The following is an 18,816-nucleotide window of genomic DNA, read 5'->3' on the forward strand; positions in this document are numbered from 1 at the left end:
TACGGATAGGGATATGTTTTATAAATCCATACATAGCATATTTGATTATTAAAATATTATTACAATTTGTGGAAAACAATAATAATATTAATATTCAGTAAATTTGTAGGCAAAGCAGCGTTGGCAATGACAAAAGAATTTTAGCAAGATTTTCACGTTTAAACCCAAATAGTGCGTCATATTTTTGTGTCTCGTTCTTGTGCCTTCCTCTATACAAGTGTAAGAAAGAGACAAATAATCGAAATTGACTCCTACCGAATGTTATTTTTCTGTATGCAAGTTCATGTACTATATAGCGCGGACGGAGCTCACGATTTTGTTCTGTGACGACATTCAGTATCCGATTCAATTTCAGAATTTCAGTATCGTAATGGCGGCCGTCGCGTTTGGTTGTGTGTTCTGTTAGTTCTAGTTTTTGTTCGAGCGGACACCGGCCATAATATTGGCCTGTCAACTGATTGAAATTTACATTTTATCAGTTTCCGTTCTCATTTTATATCTTTTGTCCGTATTCGGAAGAAAGATCTTATTTCGGCTCTATCTTTTGTGCAGTGAAATCCAAAACGAAGGTTAGTTCTAAATTTATATACATAAAATATTGAAACACCTTTTCAATATCATATCATCCGACGTGTATGATTGTCATTCGAAATCGAACGAATAGCGCAATTCGAACGCATGTTGCCATTGTTTTACGAAAACTTACGCTACACTTAAGCTCTAATTCTAATATGACTTTTTTTTTGTTTCAGGTTGACGTTGTATTGTATCGAAATTCCGAGGTTCCTTGTAGATTAGTTCGCGTAGTTAATTTTGGTGGATTGCATTTTTGTGAACTGTGTATAAGGAGTGGAAGTACCCGCAGTGTCGTGTAGTGTGACGAGTGTGTTCCGTGAAAATGGATATGGCTTGGGCGAGCTCTATGAGGCTGGACAGTAGCAAGCACACAGAGGGTGAGGAGGAGAATAGCCAGCTGTGCGAGGAGCGTGCGGGCTCCCCGCGCCCCCTGGGCCGCCTGAGCCCCGCACACAGTCCCTGCCCGCCGGAGCCCCCTTTTCAGGCCACCCTGGTGGCGGACAAGTACCTGTTGCTGGAACAAGTGGAAGGTTCCTCACTCTGCAGATGCGTGGACGTCAGAACACAGAACGAATACGTCTGCAAGGTAAGCTTTATTTACACGTACCTGCTATTTTCAATGTCAAAGTCGCGAATCTGCATTTCGGACAGTTTTACAGTACAGAGCTAATGTACTACAAAAATGTAAATTGATCGCTATTTAATTGTTTTAGGACGACTTAAATAACGTATTTATATCATTATTTACCAGTTTTAAATTTCAATATCTTAAAAATGCTATTTGGCAAATTCCTGATTTTGGCACACAACAATATTTGACATCTGCAGTCGGAACAGGGTAGTTCTACCATTACAGTCCTTGGCCCTTTCTTTCGCTTGCTAATTCTACAATTTTAGATTTTTTGTCACACGAATTACGTTCTGTAATAACTAATAAAGTCCTTGGCTCGCCATAATAAATTGCGATGTACGTATCAGTGTTTTTTGAAAAAGGGCTGTTGCGATGGCTGAATTACTAAGTTTTAATGTATATACCTGTAAATGGACACATACGTCGAAAAAAACAAGATGAAAAACAAGTCTTTTAGAACGGACACGTCGGGATAAAAAGTTTATATTATAATAGAATAGTATATATTATAATATTATTATGATAACAATAAATATGATATAGAGCACAGGCGTATTTATAGCTTCCACGTGGGGTGTTCAAGACAAAATCACATCTAATGGATTGATGGGAACCTAGTGTTTCCATCAATTGGGGTTTGAACCCCTAAACCTCTCACCCCCCTTAAATACTTCGTTGATACTCGAGTCGGATGGCGCATGCCGGTCTATTGTCTCTGCCTACGATATTCGAATATCACAGGTTTATCCAAAATCTTTATAGGTAAACAGGTAGGTATAACATAACACTGTTATAATATAAATAAACAATATTAAAACAAAAACTGTTTTATGTATCTGTAAAAGCACAAATATATCTAATTGTTTTACGATATTGACTATTGACACATGTCACCTAAAGACTGTATTTAGTAAAGCTAGTAAGTTTCGGTAAAGTTTATTTACCTTCTCGCAAACACATAATAAATAATGTATTTGCTCGAATCCCGACCGGTTTATATCACTTTAATGTGCGTACTTGTTACCCTGAATAAGTCCATTATAAACATTTCGTATCCTTGCGTGTCTCTATTCCCCATTAAATTTGTCCTTCATTCGATACGAAGGATTTGAGTTCTTTGTTTACCTATAAGTAAGTATGATTGAAATTTTACACACACTTACCTAGGTATTTAGATTAAATAGTACATATATTGGTGTTGAATTTAATTCATACCATAATATTATTTAAATACAAAATATCGTATTATTTAAATTCGAGTAAAGAAAGCAGAAAAAAACAATAATTAAATACGACAGGTAGGTTTTCGTTTTTCCCATTGAGTAATAGTTTTGATTTAAGGTAATTTATAAACAAATACGTTTATTTATATTTTTATATATCTTTAGCTTTTTAATCTTTATTTTCTATTAAATATGTTCTGTAACTTGAATTATAAAAATAAAACTATTATTTTATTGGTTGGTTGGAAGAAATTGCCATTTGGCAATAAGCTCGCCAATGTACAAATAACATTATGTACAAAAAGTTAAATAAATAAATAAGAAAAATCTTTTGATAATAACTCCGCTATCTACCTAGGAACTAGGAAAACGATAAAGAATTTAGATGTTTCATTTAGAATAAAATAATTTAGTATGCAGGTAGGTACATTATTTATTTATTAATTTCAAGAAAACAACAGCCGTTACAACAAAAAAACTACGTTTACCTATAAACGGAAATTACAGGCTAATTATAATTTTCTATATATTACTAAATACTTAGCCAAAAAAAGCATATTGTGTAAAATTACTCCGTATCACTCCACTTGTAAAAAAACAAATAAGTAGGTATTTACTGTTTTTAATAATTTGTATTTTTTATTTGATTGAATATTACATCCGTATTTTTGTCGTATTTTTATAAATGTTATGCAATATTTACAATTTTTCTTAGTTATAGCAATAATTTTTAGTCATGCTTATGAACTAGTTTATGAATGTAGAAATGCGTTTTCTTAAATTTACAAAATATTTATGAGTCCGTTTTATCAATATTTGGTATTCGTGTTTTACAAACCGATACAACTTTATTATAGTTTCCCACGTGTTGATTTTGTGGGAAAAAATGACTCGGCAAGGGGTATTCTGTAGTCGCCGACTAATGGTCCTCCACGTCAACATTGTATTTTTCCCCTTTAGGAAGTGCACATTTCAATGCGCTCAACAGGGGGAATCGCTTCTATTACTAGGCAGGCACATTGATTTTAATTTCTTTTCTTCGAAAATGCATAGAATTAGTATTAATGAGATGGAGGAACAAGTACAAGTCGCACCCCTACTCGGGAGTCTCGTGGGAGAGTGTTCTCCTGTTCTGGGCCACGAGGACCCCAAATTTGTCACCCCACTAGAGATCAGGTTTGTCCAGCGCCAGCATCTCTACTCCGCATTCGCCTTACTCCTCCATTACAGTACCTGTTTAATTTATACACTTGGCTTCCATTTTGGGGGAAATAACTGGTTGTGCCATATTGTGTGAATCGAGGGTAAGATATTCCATAGCAGTAGCACCTTCACGTTCTCATTCTACGGAGGGTTGACCGTGACCGTCACCATTGTGTCCCATTGTATTACCTTACCTACTTATTCTACTATAGTTGTATTATGTACGAGAAAAGTCGATCAGCCCTTCGCCCCTATGTCAAGTTACCAAAGAAACGTGTTGTATGCCAGATGACCTCTATTTCTGCTGAATTATAAATAAATTATGTTATTTGTTTATAGGTATTGGCCATATTTGTTATTGCGGTCATCTTCTAACCTTTAACCTGATAATGGTATCGGTCATAACAAAATGATTTATGGTGCTCAATGTTCGTTTTTCCTTAAAGCGAATTTCCTCTCTCCGCTCATTGATCCCGAATTTGTGATTCATTTAAGTTGTAATATTGTCGAGAGCACTGTTCAGACACTCGGTTGGTGCGCACAATTTGCCTGTCTCTTAATTAGCCATTTCCATTCCCATGGCGGCTGCATTAAAGTAGTTGTACTTGTCCAATGTGCAGTACTAAGTACTAATAGCACTCAGTGCCCAGTACCCACTCCTACCTGTGTCGTGGTGTTCACGTTCAGTGACCACCGATGTATATTCTCGGTTAACTTCTGTCATTGAATCTATTTCGGTCAATGACGCTATTTCAAGCTCGAATGACATGGTTCAAACATTAACTTTGACGAAATCCATTCTCCAATTTGCATTCGTGCTCTTTCAAATAATAAACAACAGAAAACTTGATACTAGATACTAATTTTACTTTACTGCACTTATTTGCTATGATGTTTAATTTTAAAAATAGGCATTTATTGGTCTTTTTAAAAGCACTGCTAGACACACGTGTAGGCAATTTTTTTAAATGTTCATACATAAGTAGTACTCACATCAATAAACACTGCATTGTAAACTCACTTGTAATTCTTATAATATGTAAAACTATAAATTTAGTTGGGATCATTTTGCAGTCCTTTAGCTCAGTTTTGATTAACAGCTACAAAATTATTGAGAGTTTTTTATGTCACGGCCTTTGCGGCTGGATCTTTTTACCGTACTCTTGTGAGGCTGAGAGATATCATAATATCATAATATTAGTCGCCTTTATCATTATATTGCAGTTAGGAAATTGCTATATTCAATTACAAAAATGAACTAGAACATTTTTTTTCGTTAGTTAAATTCATTATGTATTGCGAACAAATTTTACGGTCGTTTAAGTGAACTAAGTATTTATTAAAAGTTTGCGTAATTTCATTTGATCGTTGACAACTATTTATATTTTTTTAATGAATCATCCTATTTCATCTCATGCTATGAGTCACGTATCGAAGGAATATATTTACCTGGTATTCGAAGAATCTTGATCAGCATTTCTGCTTTACTGACATCATCTCGGTGATACCATAAGAGCTCTGAAAACTTGTACCATCATGTTAATTTTTGCGTTTTCTTGCTTACTATGCGAACTTCACTGTTGTGTTTTATGTTTTAATGAGAAATAACATCCGAGTGTTTGATAAGTTAATATTTTATTGAGTGTATTTTTATTATTAATTTATCTATCGTTTTTAATAATTTGGTGGTTTATTGTTTTTTAATCGCGTTTTAATGCTATCCTTAATCCACTGGTTATAATAAGAAACCCGCCAAGCATATAATCCAGTTTTATGGTCAAGTAATTAATATTGTTAGCTACTGGCTACTGTCTACCGACTACCGACGCCGACCTACCAAAGTAGTCCCACCTGTATATGGTGTACGATACCCTCCGTGCGATTGATGGCCTATACTTACGGCAACCTTTAGTTTTTTATTTCTGAAAATGGGAGCAGTATTTGCATTTAATGGGAATTTGTGTTCTTTATTTTTCTCATAATAAGAAAGAATGTTTCCAGGTCTTTTTTGAAATATGTTAAAAGCCTCGCACCCTTATTATACTTGAGTTTTTGTGCTTAAAATTGTATTGCTTGTTTAAATGCAGCAATATTAAATCAATTTGGTAATACTTTGTTTTTAGTTTCTTATGTTTGTCCCCCAATTTAGAACTCTTCACATATTCTCGTACATTTTCAAGAAACTTTGTCGTATAATTTTATGCTCTAATTTTACCACGAGTAAGAAAACACTTTTTGTATCCAATTTCCCGTTTTGCTAGAAGCTCCTTATTCTTACGAGAACTAAAAGTAATAAGGTTATTTTTTAGTAATGTGTCTGTTGCCAAATTATTTATTTATAAATATTAACTGGATATACTAAATGAAAACTGCAGCACAAAATACGTATACAGTTTGTAGTTTGTACTAAAGGTAAGTAGTGTATTATTAAATAGCGTGTAACGCCACGGAGACTCCTCACTGAGATACCTTCATCATACATTATGCGGTAATGTGAATTTACGGAGCCATTATAAAAACGGTAACGATCACATCTCACGCTTGGCTCGTTCTCTTTGGACCTTGAAGTAGTTTCGCTTCGAAGGTTTTTTAAAAATAAATTTTATATATTCGAGCATGTGCAGGATACTGTGTTCCACTGTCGATGTTGCGCCTTTTCTGCTCAGTTTAACCCCGTGAAAGGAATATTCACCGCTCTTATCCTGTGCTATTTACACATCCACCCTCCAACGCGTGCCCGGTGTCGGCGCTCGGTTTCTCGCGTCCTCTCCGTGCCAGCCGTGCCTCCGCCTCCGTCTCGGTACTCCATCTGACTGTGACTGGAATGGAGAGAGACGGAACCGTGAAGGTGTACGATACCGGCGGACATACGATATTCCGCGCGCGCAAGTCTCCAATGTCACATCGTCTTCCCAATGTCATTCTGAAATTTAAAGACCGGCCCTCTCGGTTCGTTTTATTTTCAAGGTATGAAATGATTATCGCCCACCGGCCTTCTCCCACTCGACTCCTGCGGCGCGCCACGGACTACCTACACCTACTACCTATGGTGATGTGCCATGACTGTGGTCGTGGTGTGCCGCATACTATAATATGCAATCCGGAGTCATTCAACCCTCCACTATTTCTGCACTACTGACAGATGGTTCTCCGTACGAAATATTGTTCCGAGGGCCTATGAAAACTTATATCGCTATCGCGACTATTATTAGAGTTTTTTTTTTAAATCTGAAATTTGTATTTTTAATTATTTGAACCCTCTGCTAATTCTGAATTTTTAATTATCACGGTCTGGTGAAGTACCTCACGCGATGTTAAACACAAACACTCTATGATGGTATAAGGATTTCTGCGTATGCATGTAACTGCGGAAGCCACACGTATCGGAGATGAGGTTCATTAAAAATAATAATATGTAATTTAAGCGTAAGTAAATTCGATATCTCGTTCGACCGACTCCAGCAAATCTTTTCGAAGGAAAATGACCGGTTCGGCACGCGTAAATACTTCGAATAATCGTCTCGCGTACTGGGAACTTGGAGATACCCGATACCAACGGAGTCGCGCTTTTGAATATAATAACTTCACTTATGCCTACGTTTCTCGTTATGTCGTAGCCTCTCCCATGATCAGTTCCTAGTTCTGTAATATCTATAGCTTCCTAGTATACCCGGCCATTAGCAGCATGAGCCCACCTCACCGACGTGTTTAGTACATTTCGTAAAGCTATCGCTGCGCAATTCCCGACCAGCTCAGACGGCTCTACTCGCTCTTATTGAGCAAATGTATATTAACACACACTTTGCCATATTTACGAACACTCGCAACCGAATCGTTAGACAATAATGTTCTTCGTAATAGGTAATTCCATAGTTCAATTTTTATTACTTTTATTTTCATTTACATCCAAATTACGATTTCACGTGAACAAAACGTTTGTTTACACGTAAGGATAGATAATGTCCCTGTACATTTCATATTCGCATTATCGATATCGCAGTTCGCGTTGTTGGCCATTGTTGGCAGGCGGAAGGCCGATAGTGGAGAAGTGGAGGAGACGGGATATCGGCGACAGAACAACAGCCGTGGAAGATAAGCCCCCGGCTCGGGCGCCAAGCCGGTGACCTTATTCTGCCGCAATGGCCGCTCCGAGTAACCGACTTACTATCCGGGAAATAGTGCAACGCCTTCTGGCCGTGTAGCAATACGTGACTTCACTCCATTTATGGAATTTTGCAACTGTGTTCACAGTTGCCTATACTCGGTTTGATCTTGCGTAATGGCATTAACTAATGTCATCAGCACTACAGATTAATCATTATTGCCAATGTAAAGCAGATTGCCTCACTCCTTATGTGTTGTGTGTAGGATAACTCTCGTAGTTAGACAAGTTTTTTTTATTAATGTTTCCATATAATATCGAATCACTCCCCTTGTTGCAGGATTACCTACACTTGTAATTAATATAGGTATATTTTATACCTGAGTAATTCCATAGCTAGAGATTTAAAGATCCACTTCCGTCTTACGTCAATAACCACGCAACACGCCGTGTACAAAATATTGTATCCAAAGACAAAGTTATTGGCATTCAGTAGCTAGGTACTAGGTATTTAAGGTTTGCTTATCAGTCTAGACTAAAAATGTACATTTTTGGCTAATGTTCAAAATACTTTCGTCATATCCGATGAAATCACAAAACGATAAATATTTTTGTCTCTTTGACTTATTTTAAATGTTTTGTTTTTCTCGGTTTCCCACATATTTTTCTAATGGAAATGTGCCACTCAACAATCCCCAATTTAGACTTCGCCGTTAAAACTCTGAATGAAGAGCAGCGAAATGTAATTATAAAACATTTTTGCCACATACCTCTCGGTTGATTTACTCAATGCTAAATTTCGTCATTTCCTTTGACAATGTCACCTCGACGAAATTTAGCGTTGAGGAAATCAGCAGTTAATATTACGTCGCTACAGACTACTGAGTGACTAAAATGACGCTAACACAATAACTTAATAATATGTATCTATTGATAACACTTCCCGGTATCAGAATTTCGTTTCAACGTATGCAAAATGTATTTACGTGCTCCCATTTTAAATTTTCAAAAAAATATCAGGCACAGGAGAGAGACGTATGCTGAAGTCCTGGCAATTGAAACGTGCTTTTATTTACTAGGTTTTTATATATTTTTTTATTTTGTTTTTAATTTCCCATCTTGTAAATGATTTCGATTCTTTTTTTCGCAGTAATATGTCTTTTATTGTTATAAAATTAAGAGATTTAATAAGATCTTAGTTATGAGCACCTACTGACGGATTGCATTAATGCAATTCAGTAGGACCTAATATATTATATATATTTTTTTAAAATAAAAAATATGTATATAAAACATGCGTTTTGGAATTTAAGACAGTAAATGCACCGATAAGGAATATGCCACTTACCAAAAGCCCAATAAAAATGTCTGATTTATTTCAGGTGGTGAGCCGGGAATGTAGCGCGTTACTAGCCGCTCACTTTAGGCTGGACGCGCAAACACACGTGAACCCCTTGCACGAGGTGCTCGTGGGAGACCGTCACACGTACCTGGTGTTCCCTCGCGCGCACGGAGACCTGCACTCGCACGTCCGAGCGCGGAAACGTTTGCGCGAGCCGGAGGCGCGGAGACTCTTCAGGCAAATGGCGGATACTGTGCGAGCGTGCCACGACAATGGAATTGTGCTTAGAGACCTTAAACTTAGGAAGTTTGTGTTTGCGGACCCTCAAAGGTAAGAATTTTTATGCATTTTTTAAGTGTTTTTAATGATAATCGCCGAATCGACGCAGCCGAAGGGCTCTGTCCCATATGAGCAAGTATACTCTCCGACGAGCAACTTTAATCCCGTTATTGACATCATATTGTGTATATAAACGTTACAAGTTATGTGTTGCGGTAAAGTATTAAACCGAATCCATTGCATGTGCCAGTTATTGAAATATTTAAAGTACACGCTCGCTTGTGCAACTGTTGCGGAATACGTTCCGACATCAGCATCGGTCAGAGATCTCGCGCAGTGCGAGTTTGCTAATAGACATCATCTAAAGGTTGCGTTTCACGACGTTGCACCTTTCATATTCATATTCGTAGTTTTCTATATTATCAGTAAAATACCATTAACTGATCGCTCTTTTTGAATGCCTAGAAATGACGTCATTTCCATTCGCTGATCGGTTCATGTTGCAATACTCTGGAATTGGTAACCTCGGTATATCAAACAAGACCTTGGTATCAAAGAGACACGTTAAACTTATTACATAACATTATTATTAATATTATTTATTAATATTTTTTCATTATTACTTATTATACTTCGATGCTATTAATGCGGATTCCTTTTTTTAAAATAATATATTTCCATCGTAGAGTATGTTCAATATTTTACTTACTGTTTTTAAATATTTGTATGTAACCACTTACCGATTTTTCTATGTCTACCGGTTTCTAGCCGTAAACCTGTCTTCGTCAGGACACCAATTAAACCCACTATACAAAAATGCAAATCGTGTTGGTTTTATATTTTATTTATATATATTTTACAACTATGGTGAAGGTTTATAGTGGGTTTTTCATGTTGGTTTCATTGGTGTCCTGACGAAGAGACGGGTACGTCTCGAAACCGGTAGACATAGAAAAGTCGGTAAGTGGTTATATACAAAAATTCAATAACATTTACTTAAATGTTTGACCATAAAGTTAATGCTTTAAATATTAAGAATAAACAATGTTTCTTATTGCAACAATACGAGCAACTTCTTTTTCCTTTTGATTCCCTTACAAGACGCCGAGTTGTTTTCGATATAAAATGTCTCTATAAACTAAAAAATATGTACTAACCTCCTCAATAAAATACAAATAAATGCGGGATGGAGACATCGGGACATATTTAAACTGGCTTAGTTTTCAAGCAATGCAACATACCACACACCCATGGCCCGCATGTGTCGGGAATATAATATGCACTGCCCAAACAACAAAATTGTAATTTTTCATGATATTCTCCCAACGTTTGCGAATAATCTATTAGGAATAAATCTTAGTTAATAGGTACACACGTACAAATTATTTTTCGTTGTATTATATACTGTATAAGAAATTAAAAAAATATAGAAATAAAAAAACAACAAATGTAATTCTATCTATTTTGTGTAATTTTATAATTGAAGATATATACGCATGTGAGACACCTTGGCATTGTTTGTGTTCTAGTATGTATCTTTGTAGAATTACCTTATAAAATAAAATAAATAAAAACGTACACACATATCGAGTGATATCTGAATTTTTTGTATTACAAAAACATGTTTTAAAAAAAGTACAAGTTAGATTTATAAGGCTCAACAATTAGTCCATAAAATACTATTGCAAGCAAAGACAAATATAACATATAACTGAAACAAAATAGTAATAATGTGAAGACATAAAAAATCTACACACATATTTATAAGGAATCTCTAATTTAAATTATGATACATAGTAAGAGGAATGTTGCAGATTCAAAGATGCAAATGTTGCAAATGCAAATTATAGGGAAATATCACATACTACGAATACCGATTAAAATATATTATTTGAAATGGATTAAAAATAATTCATTGTAATTTCAATATGGATATTGTGGAGAAATTAAATACATACATTTAAAAATAAAAATTCAATAAAACTACGTTCGTAGAAAAACGCGACGGTTCTTGTGACGTCAAGATTCGTGAAAATGTTCTAAACAAAATTCAGTGGACAGGTGTGACGTATTAGGGGCGCGGCCGAAGGAATGACCGCTTTTGCGGGAATTCAAAATTACAAATTTAAAAATTTTATACTACCAATAATTACCGAAAAAATATTTTTTTTACTGGATAGTATTTCAAAGACCTTTATTACTTTAAAAATGTAAATAAAAAAGTGATATTTCACTATTATGAGAGTAAAAAGTTTTATTAAATAAATAAAACTTACGATGCAACGTATTTATTTTTTGTTTATGTTCTTAAACTAAAGGATTTAAAATTTTACAAAGTTCTCCCGAAAAGAAAAGAATAATAATAAGAATAATATTCGTTTGTAATTTCTCATTTTACAGGGATGTAGATATCATATTCTATCGAAAACTACCTGCATGGGAATTTTCGGGGTAACATCCTCCGGTTTGTTTAGAAATTGAGGAGCTTATCGACTATGCTTAGGGTCAAGGGCGGGATAATAATAAGTTCTGGGGGAAATCTCGTCAGTTCACCTTACCTTTGTGAAAGCAACCAGCGGAGTACCTTACGTTACTTTGTATGCACCGGCAAACGGTACGTCCATTGAATGAAATCGAGGTCACGATATCCGACCTTCTCGGCTTTAAACATTTCTGCTTTATTTGTCTTCAACGGCGCGCTCTCGTTCGGCGTAAATTCGCCCACTGCTACCTGTTTGAATTTCGGCACGATCTTTGATACGTCGTTCGTAGAATATCTACGTAAATATTAAATGTAGCGGAAGTACGCCTGTGAGACGATATACTCGTACAGTGGCTTCTGGCGACCGAGAGAAATGTGCGTTCGGAGCCGCGCGGCAGCTAAACGGGTCGGTCGGCGCGGCGCTGGCCTAGTCGGCCTCCGGTACTGCCAAGGTCCGACCGACCGTAGCGGGTCATCAGTCATCAATTGCCGATCTTCGTCGGCTACCGGAGTTCCTTCCTAATCTAACTTATTTACTTGTAATATTGAAATTAAATTCTCACTCACTGAACGTAAACAGTAGCAAGTAATGACAAACATGTATTATTTTGAACGGGTTATGGTCCTGTGGCTAGAGTCTCGGACTCACGGACTAAAGGTCCGTGGTTCAAATCCCACTCTACCCCAACTTGATTCCCATTTTCTAATAGTGAGTTAATTACAACTCGTTGAAAATGGCCCTCAAAATGAAATATTTGGGTAAATCATAAGAACGCAAATATTTCTTTTTTTAAAAAAAGAAAAAAAAAATTATCTGCATCGGCATGTGTGTTTTTGTACTTTGTGCAAATATCTGACGACTGACGATTCAACTTGAAAGTCAAGAGAGGTCGACGCTAAGTATACAAGATACAAGCGTACCGTTCAATATTAGGGATTAAAGTCCTCTTTTGTTTGTTGTTATTTTTTGCGGTAATGTAAATAACGTAAGCAGTTAAAAATATGCATGTTTTGAGACGTATTATTATAATTAATACGCGAAAAGTATTTTAATAATTTAAACAAAAAATCTCGGGATAACAAAAAGTATAGTCTTCTTCAATGTCAATGTAATGTCACAGACCTCACGCTTTCTCCCCATCGCATGTACAACTCTTATTTTATTTGTCAAAAAAGAATAAACAAATACGACTTTAAAAATCATGATATATACATATGTGTATCGACAATATTTTGAGTTAGCCCAAATGTTTGCAGACAATGACTGGTATTCACCCTCTTCTCCATTGTAATATGCTGATATACGCATAACCCCCCCCGAGTCCAATGATAACAACGCGAAGTCCGCTCGATGCTTTTGTTTATTTTATTTGGATTTAGGTAAAGAGGCCAAGATCTCTTCGTGACGTTTTCATAAAACCTGTCTGCTACTTGCTCACGGGACCGTAACGCATAATTCCGTTCGGCTGTCGGAATCGTACAATAAATGACATTACAGCGATTTTGGTGGCCACTACTCACAATATCTTCATTGTTTCATGTGAGATTTTCTTAATGAGTCCTCAAGTCTGCGGCTGCACAGTCGGGTATTTACCTTGGCGCAATTCACGTTGATTAAATCTTCGGTCCATTATAATACGAGTAGGTACTAGGTACTACCGACCGATGGCATATTCTTAACTAGGTTATTGTCTCCGTTGGTGCTTGCCTCCAATTATAATTCTATTGTTCCAATATTAACTTGAACTTAATTGATGTAAAGTTGTATGCAACGCTTCTATTCCAATGCTCGAAAAATCGTATTGCTAAACACGGGTGAGGTGAACGGGGTCACAGGTCGCAGTCACGTTTATTTGTTATTTTATTTCTAACGTTTATTGCCCATCTACAATAGGATGTATGTTTATGTCTTCTGTTTGGCGGCGGAACCTCCGTCTCGCGAATTTCGCGGATCGACTCGGAAGACAGGAAATCAAATATACTTACTCGTGTGTCCTGAAAAGTTGGCATTGACGATTCACGAATCAATATTAACGTCGACAAAATACTTTCTTTTGAGTTTTACCTTTTTCTGTACGCATTAGTAAAATGAACAGCAATAAAATAGAAAGACGAATCGTGTGTAAGAGTGGCAGAACTCCTTAGGATATAACATTTAGCAATTGCCATGAATTTGTTTTATTTACCAAGTACAGTCATCTTGACGATTTTCTCAAGTTCAATATCCGCTTTCTATTTGAGTTCAATGTCACGCACATTTTCGGTTTGTTGACCCTTAGTCACTTCCTATTATTTTCCGAAGAGAGTTTCGTCACATTATTAGCGAGTATTAAGTATTGGTAATTCTCCAGCGATGTGCTTGTGGGAAGTCCGTGAGTGAGAATTGTGAGCAATATCGGACGGAAGTCTCCTACGAGTGGTGCATGCTGATGGCCGCTGATACTCCGCTTCACAATACACGCGTTTACTGTGCGCAAAACTATTATTTAAACATGACAATAAGAATAACGTGTTCACTTGCTTAGATATTTTTTTTTTTAAATAATGACGCGTCGGCGTCGCCAGATTTGACTAAACATTCCATTCGCTATTTCACAGTCACGTTCAGAGTTGTTTCGTCACGATTTATATTATTTCGCAATAGTTAGTAATCGCCGAGTTATTATGATGTACTATACTATGATTTGAATTCCGATAGTGCTGTCTCTACTTCTGGTCAGCGGAGTTGATATCGTTCTAGGTCTCGAAGAATTGACGAACAGGGAAAATACGTACACAAATTTGTCTCAAAGGGACGCGACAGCGGGAATCGAGTTCTCCCTCTGTCTCCTTTGATCTTTCCGCGGAGACCTCCATGCCCCGCTTGGAAAGGGAGGAAACACAAACAAAGGTACCTAGTCGTCATAAGCGCACCGCTACAATGCAACTATTACATCACAATAGGATAAAAGTCTTTCTCCGGCGGAATACGTTTCTCAAAGGGGTACTTGTGCTTCTTTTTTCCTTATTGCTGCTTACGTTAACATAGCGTGGATGTTTGTTTTCAGGGTAGCTTTATAGGTTCTCTTTTTGAGGTTTGATTTGGTTTTGAACACTTGAATCGAGAATATCTCGTTTCGGTCGGGACGGACTCCAGATAGGCAGATTGCGTGTAGTTAAATCGCGTATCCGAGTAGCTCCTCTACTACCGGTCAGCGTGGCTCGAGACCGGATCTTAATCATCTGTTTATTAGCCGCGGTTAATTAACGCACCGCGCGGATACGTGGATCGTTTTAATGATTTATTTTGCGTCTCGTTTACAGAGGAAGTTGCAACATTTCATTTTGTTCTTTATTTTCGAAGTTGTGTCTCGGACCTCGAGAACTCTTCCTGTTTATTATTTGCAATAAAGCGACATTTCTCTACTGCTGACAATGTTCATTTCATTCGTTGTCCGACTTCCTATTGTGATTTATTATTGTATGGAATATTCGTGTACGTACGCATTCGTTGAGCCGGAAATGCGTCCAGTTGTATGCAATTCAGTTCATTGACAAAATGAATAATGCAATTTATGGAAAGCGGATGTGAGATTTGTGACGGAAATATTTCTGTAAAGGACGAAGATAAGCGTGCATGATGGATGGGTTTAGGAAGATCGCGATAATGCAGCAGGTAACTAACTCGGTCGAGTATTTTTTTCTTTGCTGTTTGTTTTCGGCGCGATGAAAGATAAAAGTTTCCATTTAGTTTCTTCCCCTAAATGGATTAGTAAGCTTGAGGGAATTTATGAAAAATCCATAAATTGATCTGTTAACATTCCTAAAGCTTTTAGTTAACACAATATTATTTTCAGATAACCTGTATCGAACTACTAACTATCCCCAAATTCAGTCATACCTATCCCTCATTGTCGACCCCTATATATTATAATGACGATACCTTATCCCTAAAGAATGCAGCATGTACGTATTGCTTTTGGTATTATATTGTGAACAAACAAGTTGCTAAGGTTGTATGATTAACATTCCAGGAACCTTGCAAAATATGTTTACTTTATTGGGCAAGGTAGATATTATTATTATTATGCTATTGTCAGTGATACGGTATGAATGGAACTAATTCTTTTTCTTGATTCGATTATGTGTATTATATTTTAAGTAGGAATAAGTAAGGTTATTGTCGAGTTAAATTTGGAATATTGTTAAATTGTAAGCGACATCGCCTATCTTCACAATTCAACAAAGCGTAGAAAATTGCTTTTTGGATTATTCAAACTAAACAGTCGAATGTAATCAAAATGACTAAGGGTAAAACTGGCCACTGAGCAGTGAAATTCCACCTATTATTATAACAATAATTGACACTCGCATACATTATAATACACTGTTGTAATATGCTTTACGCAGAAAATGTTCCCACAAAGCAAGGCTGAATCTTTGCTATTGAAGTTAGAAATTATTTATCTTATCTACAGCTACGCAAATAAGCAGATAAAATTAAAAACAATAAAATTCGTACCCGTGGCAACGCCTAACGAAGTTACACATCAATGGTATGGCAATTTTCGCACATCTTGCGCTACAGATGTGTACTCGTATTATCGCTCCCGGATTGCGTCCCTAACCGGCTCCTCCGGAGTGTGGGCGGTGGGCCACAACCGGAGTCTGGAAGCTGCTCTCGGTGCCCGCTGCCCGCTGCCCTGTCCGCAGACGCTACTGGAATATCTCCCACCCACTACCCTGTTATCGGTCCCGCCGCACCACCGCACCACCGCACCACCGCACCAGTACCGAGAACCGAGACCATGCCCGAGCCCGGGCCGTGCGTCACGGAGATTTACGGAACGCCCGCACCCTCGCTCGGGATTCGGGATGTACAACGCTGATGTGTCATGGAATATATAAAACTTCCCAACCCGTATTGATGATGCCGTACCATGCCCTTGAAGCGAACTTAACTGTTGATTCCGATAGGGTTCAAATTTCAGGTCGGCGTTTTAAGCACCTTGGAAATGTTAACAAAGGATGGACGGCAGTTTGTTGACCTTGCCTCTAAAATAAACACCAGGGTTATCCTCTATACTCCATGCTGCGGTGCAAATAATATTTCGTGCGCCTTCGTGATTCGTATTTGCTTTACGATAAGGTTTTTTTTATTTCGAATCTTATCGCTGCGGCGTCAGATATTCAGTGTAAAGAAGACATATTGCGAAAATATATAGCTCGTTTTAGCGTATTTATGCCGTGTAACCTTGTTGGCAACTCGCGGTATATTTGTTTATTATTGAAATATTCGCATAAAAATATTATGTAATCATCAAACCTTTGCCAAATATCACTATGCAATTTTGTTTTACTCTTTCATATTTTTAGAATCAACTTTTTTGGTTTTGTTAAGTTATTTAATTATAAAATACAATTAAAAAGTGCAACACGCGAAATAATTAGGTTTATTATCGAGAAAAATATTGTGATAATATTGTCGATAGCCGCAATCGTTTCAACATTGCATCATAATATTATATGCGACGCGAATATAATATTATACACATTTAGATACGTGGTGATTTAAGTACTTCTTATAATCGATTTATGATCTTTTGTGATTTCTTTCGGTAAGGTCGTTTATATCGCAGCGTTAATAACTCGGCTTTATTAAATTCAATTCTGCGCTTTTCGTATCTCAAATATTTCTCAACTTCTCTCATCTCTGTCGGTTCTTTGTTCCGACGCTGGGCCGCAGTTTTGCAAGAGGGATATTGGTCCACAGTGTGGATGGATAGTCGATTCGGATGATATTCGGGAGATGATGAAAGAACTAGCGGACGGCGGCGGCGGCCGTGGCGGTGTTGTAACTCCGTTGCCCAACTCCGAGTGTCCGCCGAGCTGCGAGGTTCTCGCCTCCGCCGGTGCCCTGCGTCGTGTCGAAACCGTCTTTTTTATTGTCAGATCCGGTGATGAACACGAGCGAATGATTTCGGTGGTCATGTGTCGAATAGTTTACATCCTTTAAAAAATATATATATTTTTAACTCTGGTTTTAATTTTCTTCATACTGGGCCGGGCCAGTGAAATAAACCCACCGCTTCGCAGTCTTTACCAGCAACCGGAACCCCCCTGAAACGCTCGATCTCTGCTATTATTTATGGTCTCGGTTAGATCCTCCCGGATGAATCATTCTCAGGATAAATTATCGAGAACCTGTTATGGATGTAGTGTCTGTGGGATGTCTGCTCGAAAAAATGACGTCATAAAAATTATTCTTGTAATATAATATGTACCATGTACCATTAGTAAACTAGGTTCGTGGAATTTTTATCTAAAATGCGTAGTGTACTTATATGGTTTGATGCCAATGAGAAAGTTCAGTGGTATTTTTTATTTGTTAATCGACTATTAAAGTAAGCCAAAAAAAAATATATTTTTATATACGTATGTACCTACTATCAGCGCTATGATTTTTAAAGTTTTGTATTTCTGAAATAACTCCGCGTGTGACGTCAGGAGGTTCTCTTCCGCTTATTTTCGATCAGTTCTGCCCATCGATCCATTCGCTACAAGCAAAATGGAAATCTTCCATAACTCTCTTATCATTGGTTAATTTATATGAACCAGTGACGTCGTTCAAAGTAGATCGGCTTTATCAAAATATTTTTGACAATTTTTTTCGTTCTTTTTCACGAAACTTTGCCGTACAATTTAATGCTCCAATTTTTACCGCGCGAAAGAAAACATTTATTATATCAAATTTCCCGTAGGGCTGAAGTTCCTCATTGTTCGAACCCTCAAAATACTATATATTGTAATCATTTTCTTCTTTGTGTGGAGTAAATTTATTATTATAAAGAATGTTGCAGTTAGTTTGTTGTTTTATGAAAACATATTTCTTTTTAAAATAAGTGTATTTTCAACGAATTAGAAGGAATATAAAATAATAAACTTAAGATTACTGCGAAGATATCTTATTTTAAAAAAAAAATGTAGAACACAGGATCT

The 18,816-nt window shown here is 36.9% G+C and overlaps 1 protein-coding gene across 1 annotated transcript in view; it reads left to right on the forward strand.

Moving 5' to 3' along the window:
• The first annotated feature begins 361 nt into the window (after positions 1-361).
• trbl (tribbles pseudokinase 2) overlaps positions 362-18,816 on the forward strand; it is a 48,448-nt gene continuing 29,993 nt past the window's right edge. Inside the window, exons 1-3 of the mRNA XM_088228284.1 lie at positions 362-569; positions 753-1,162; positions 9,118-9,407. Coding sequence (XP_088084410.1) covers positions 899-1,162; positions 9,118-9,407 — 554 coding nt within the window. The 5' untranslated portion in view covers positions 362-569; positions 753-898. The remainder of the gene's footprint in view (positions 570-752; positions 1,163-9,117; positions 9,408-18,816) is intronic.

The sequence above is a fragment of the Micrasema longulum genome, unplaced genomic scaffold (assembly GCF_059751315.1).
Source record: "Micrasema longulum isolate JH-2025_06_02 unplaced genomic scaffold, ASM5975131v1 h1tg000045l, whole genome shotgun sequence".
Classification (NCBI taxonomy): domain Eukaryota; kingdom Metazoa; phylum Arthropoda; class Insecta; order Trichoptera; family Brachycentridae; genus Micrasema; species Micrasema longulum.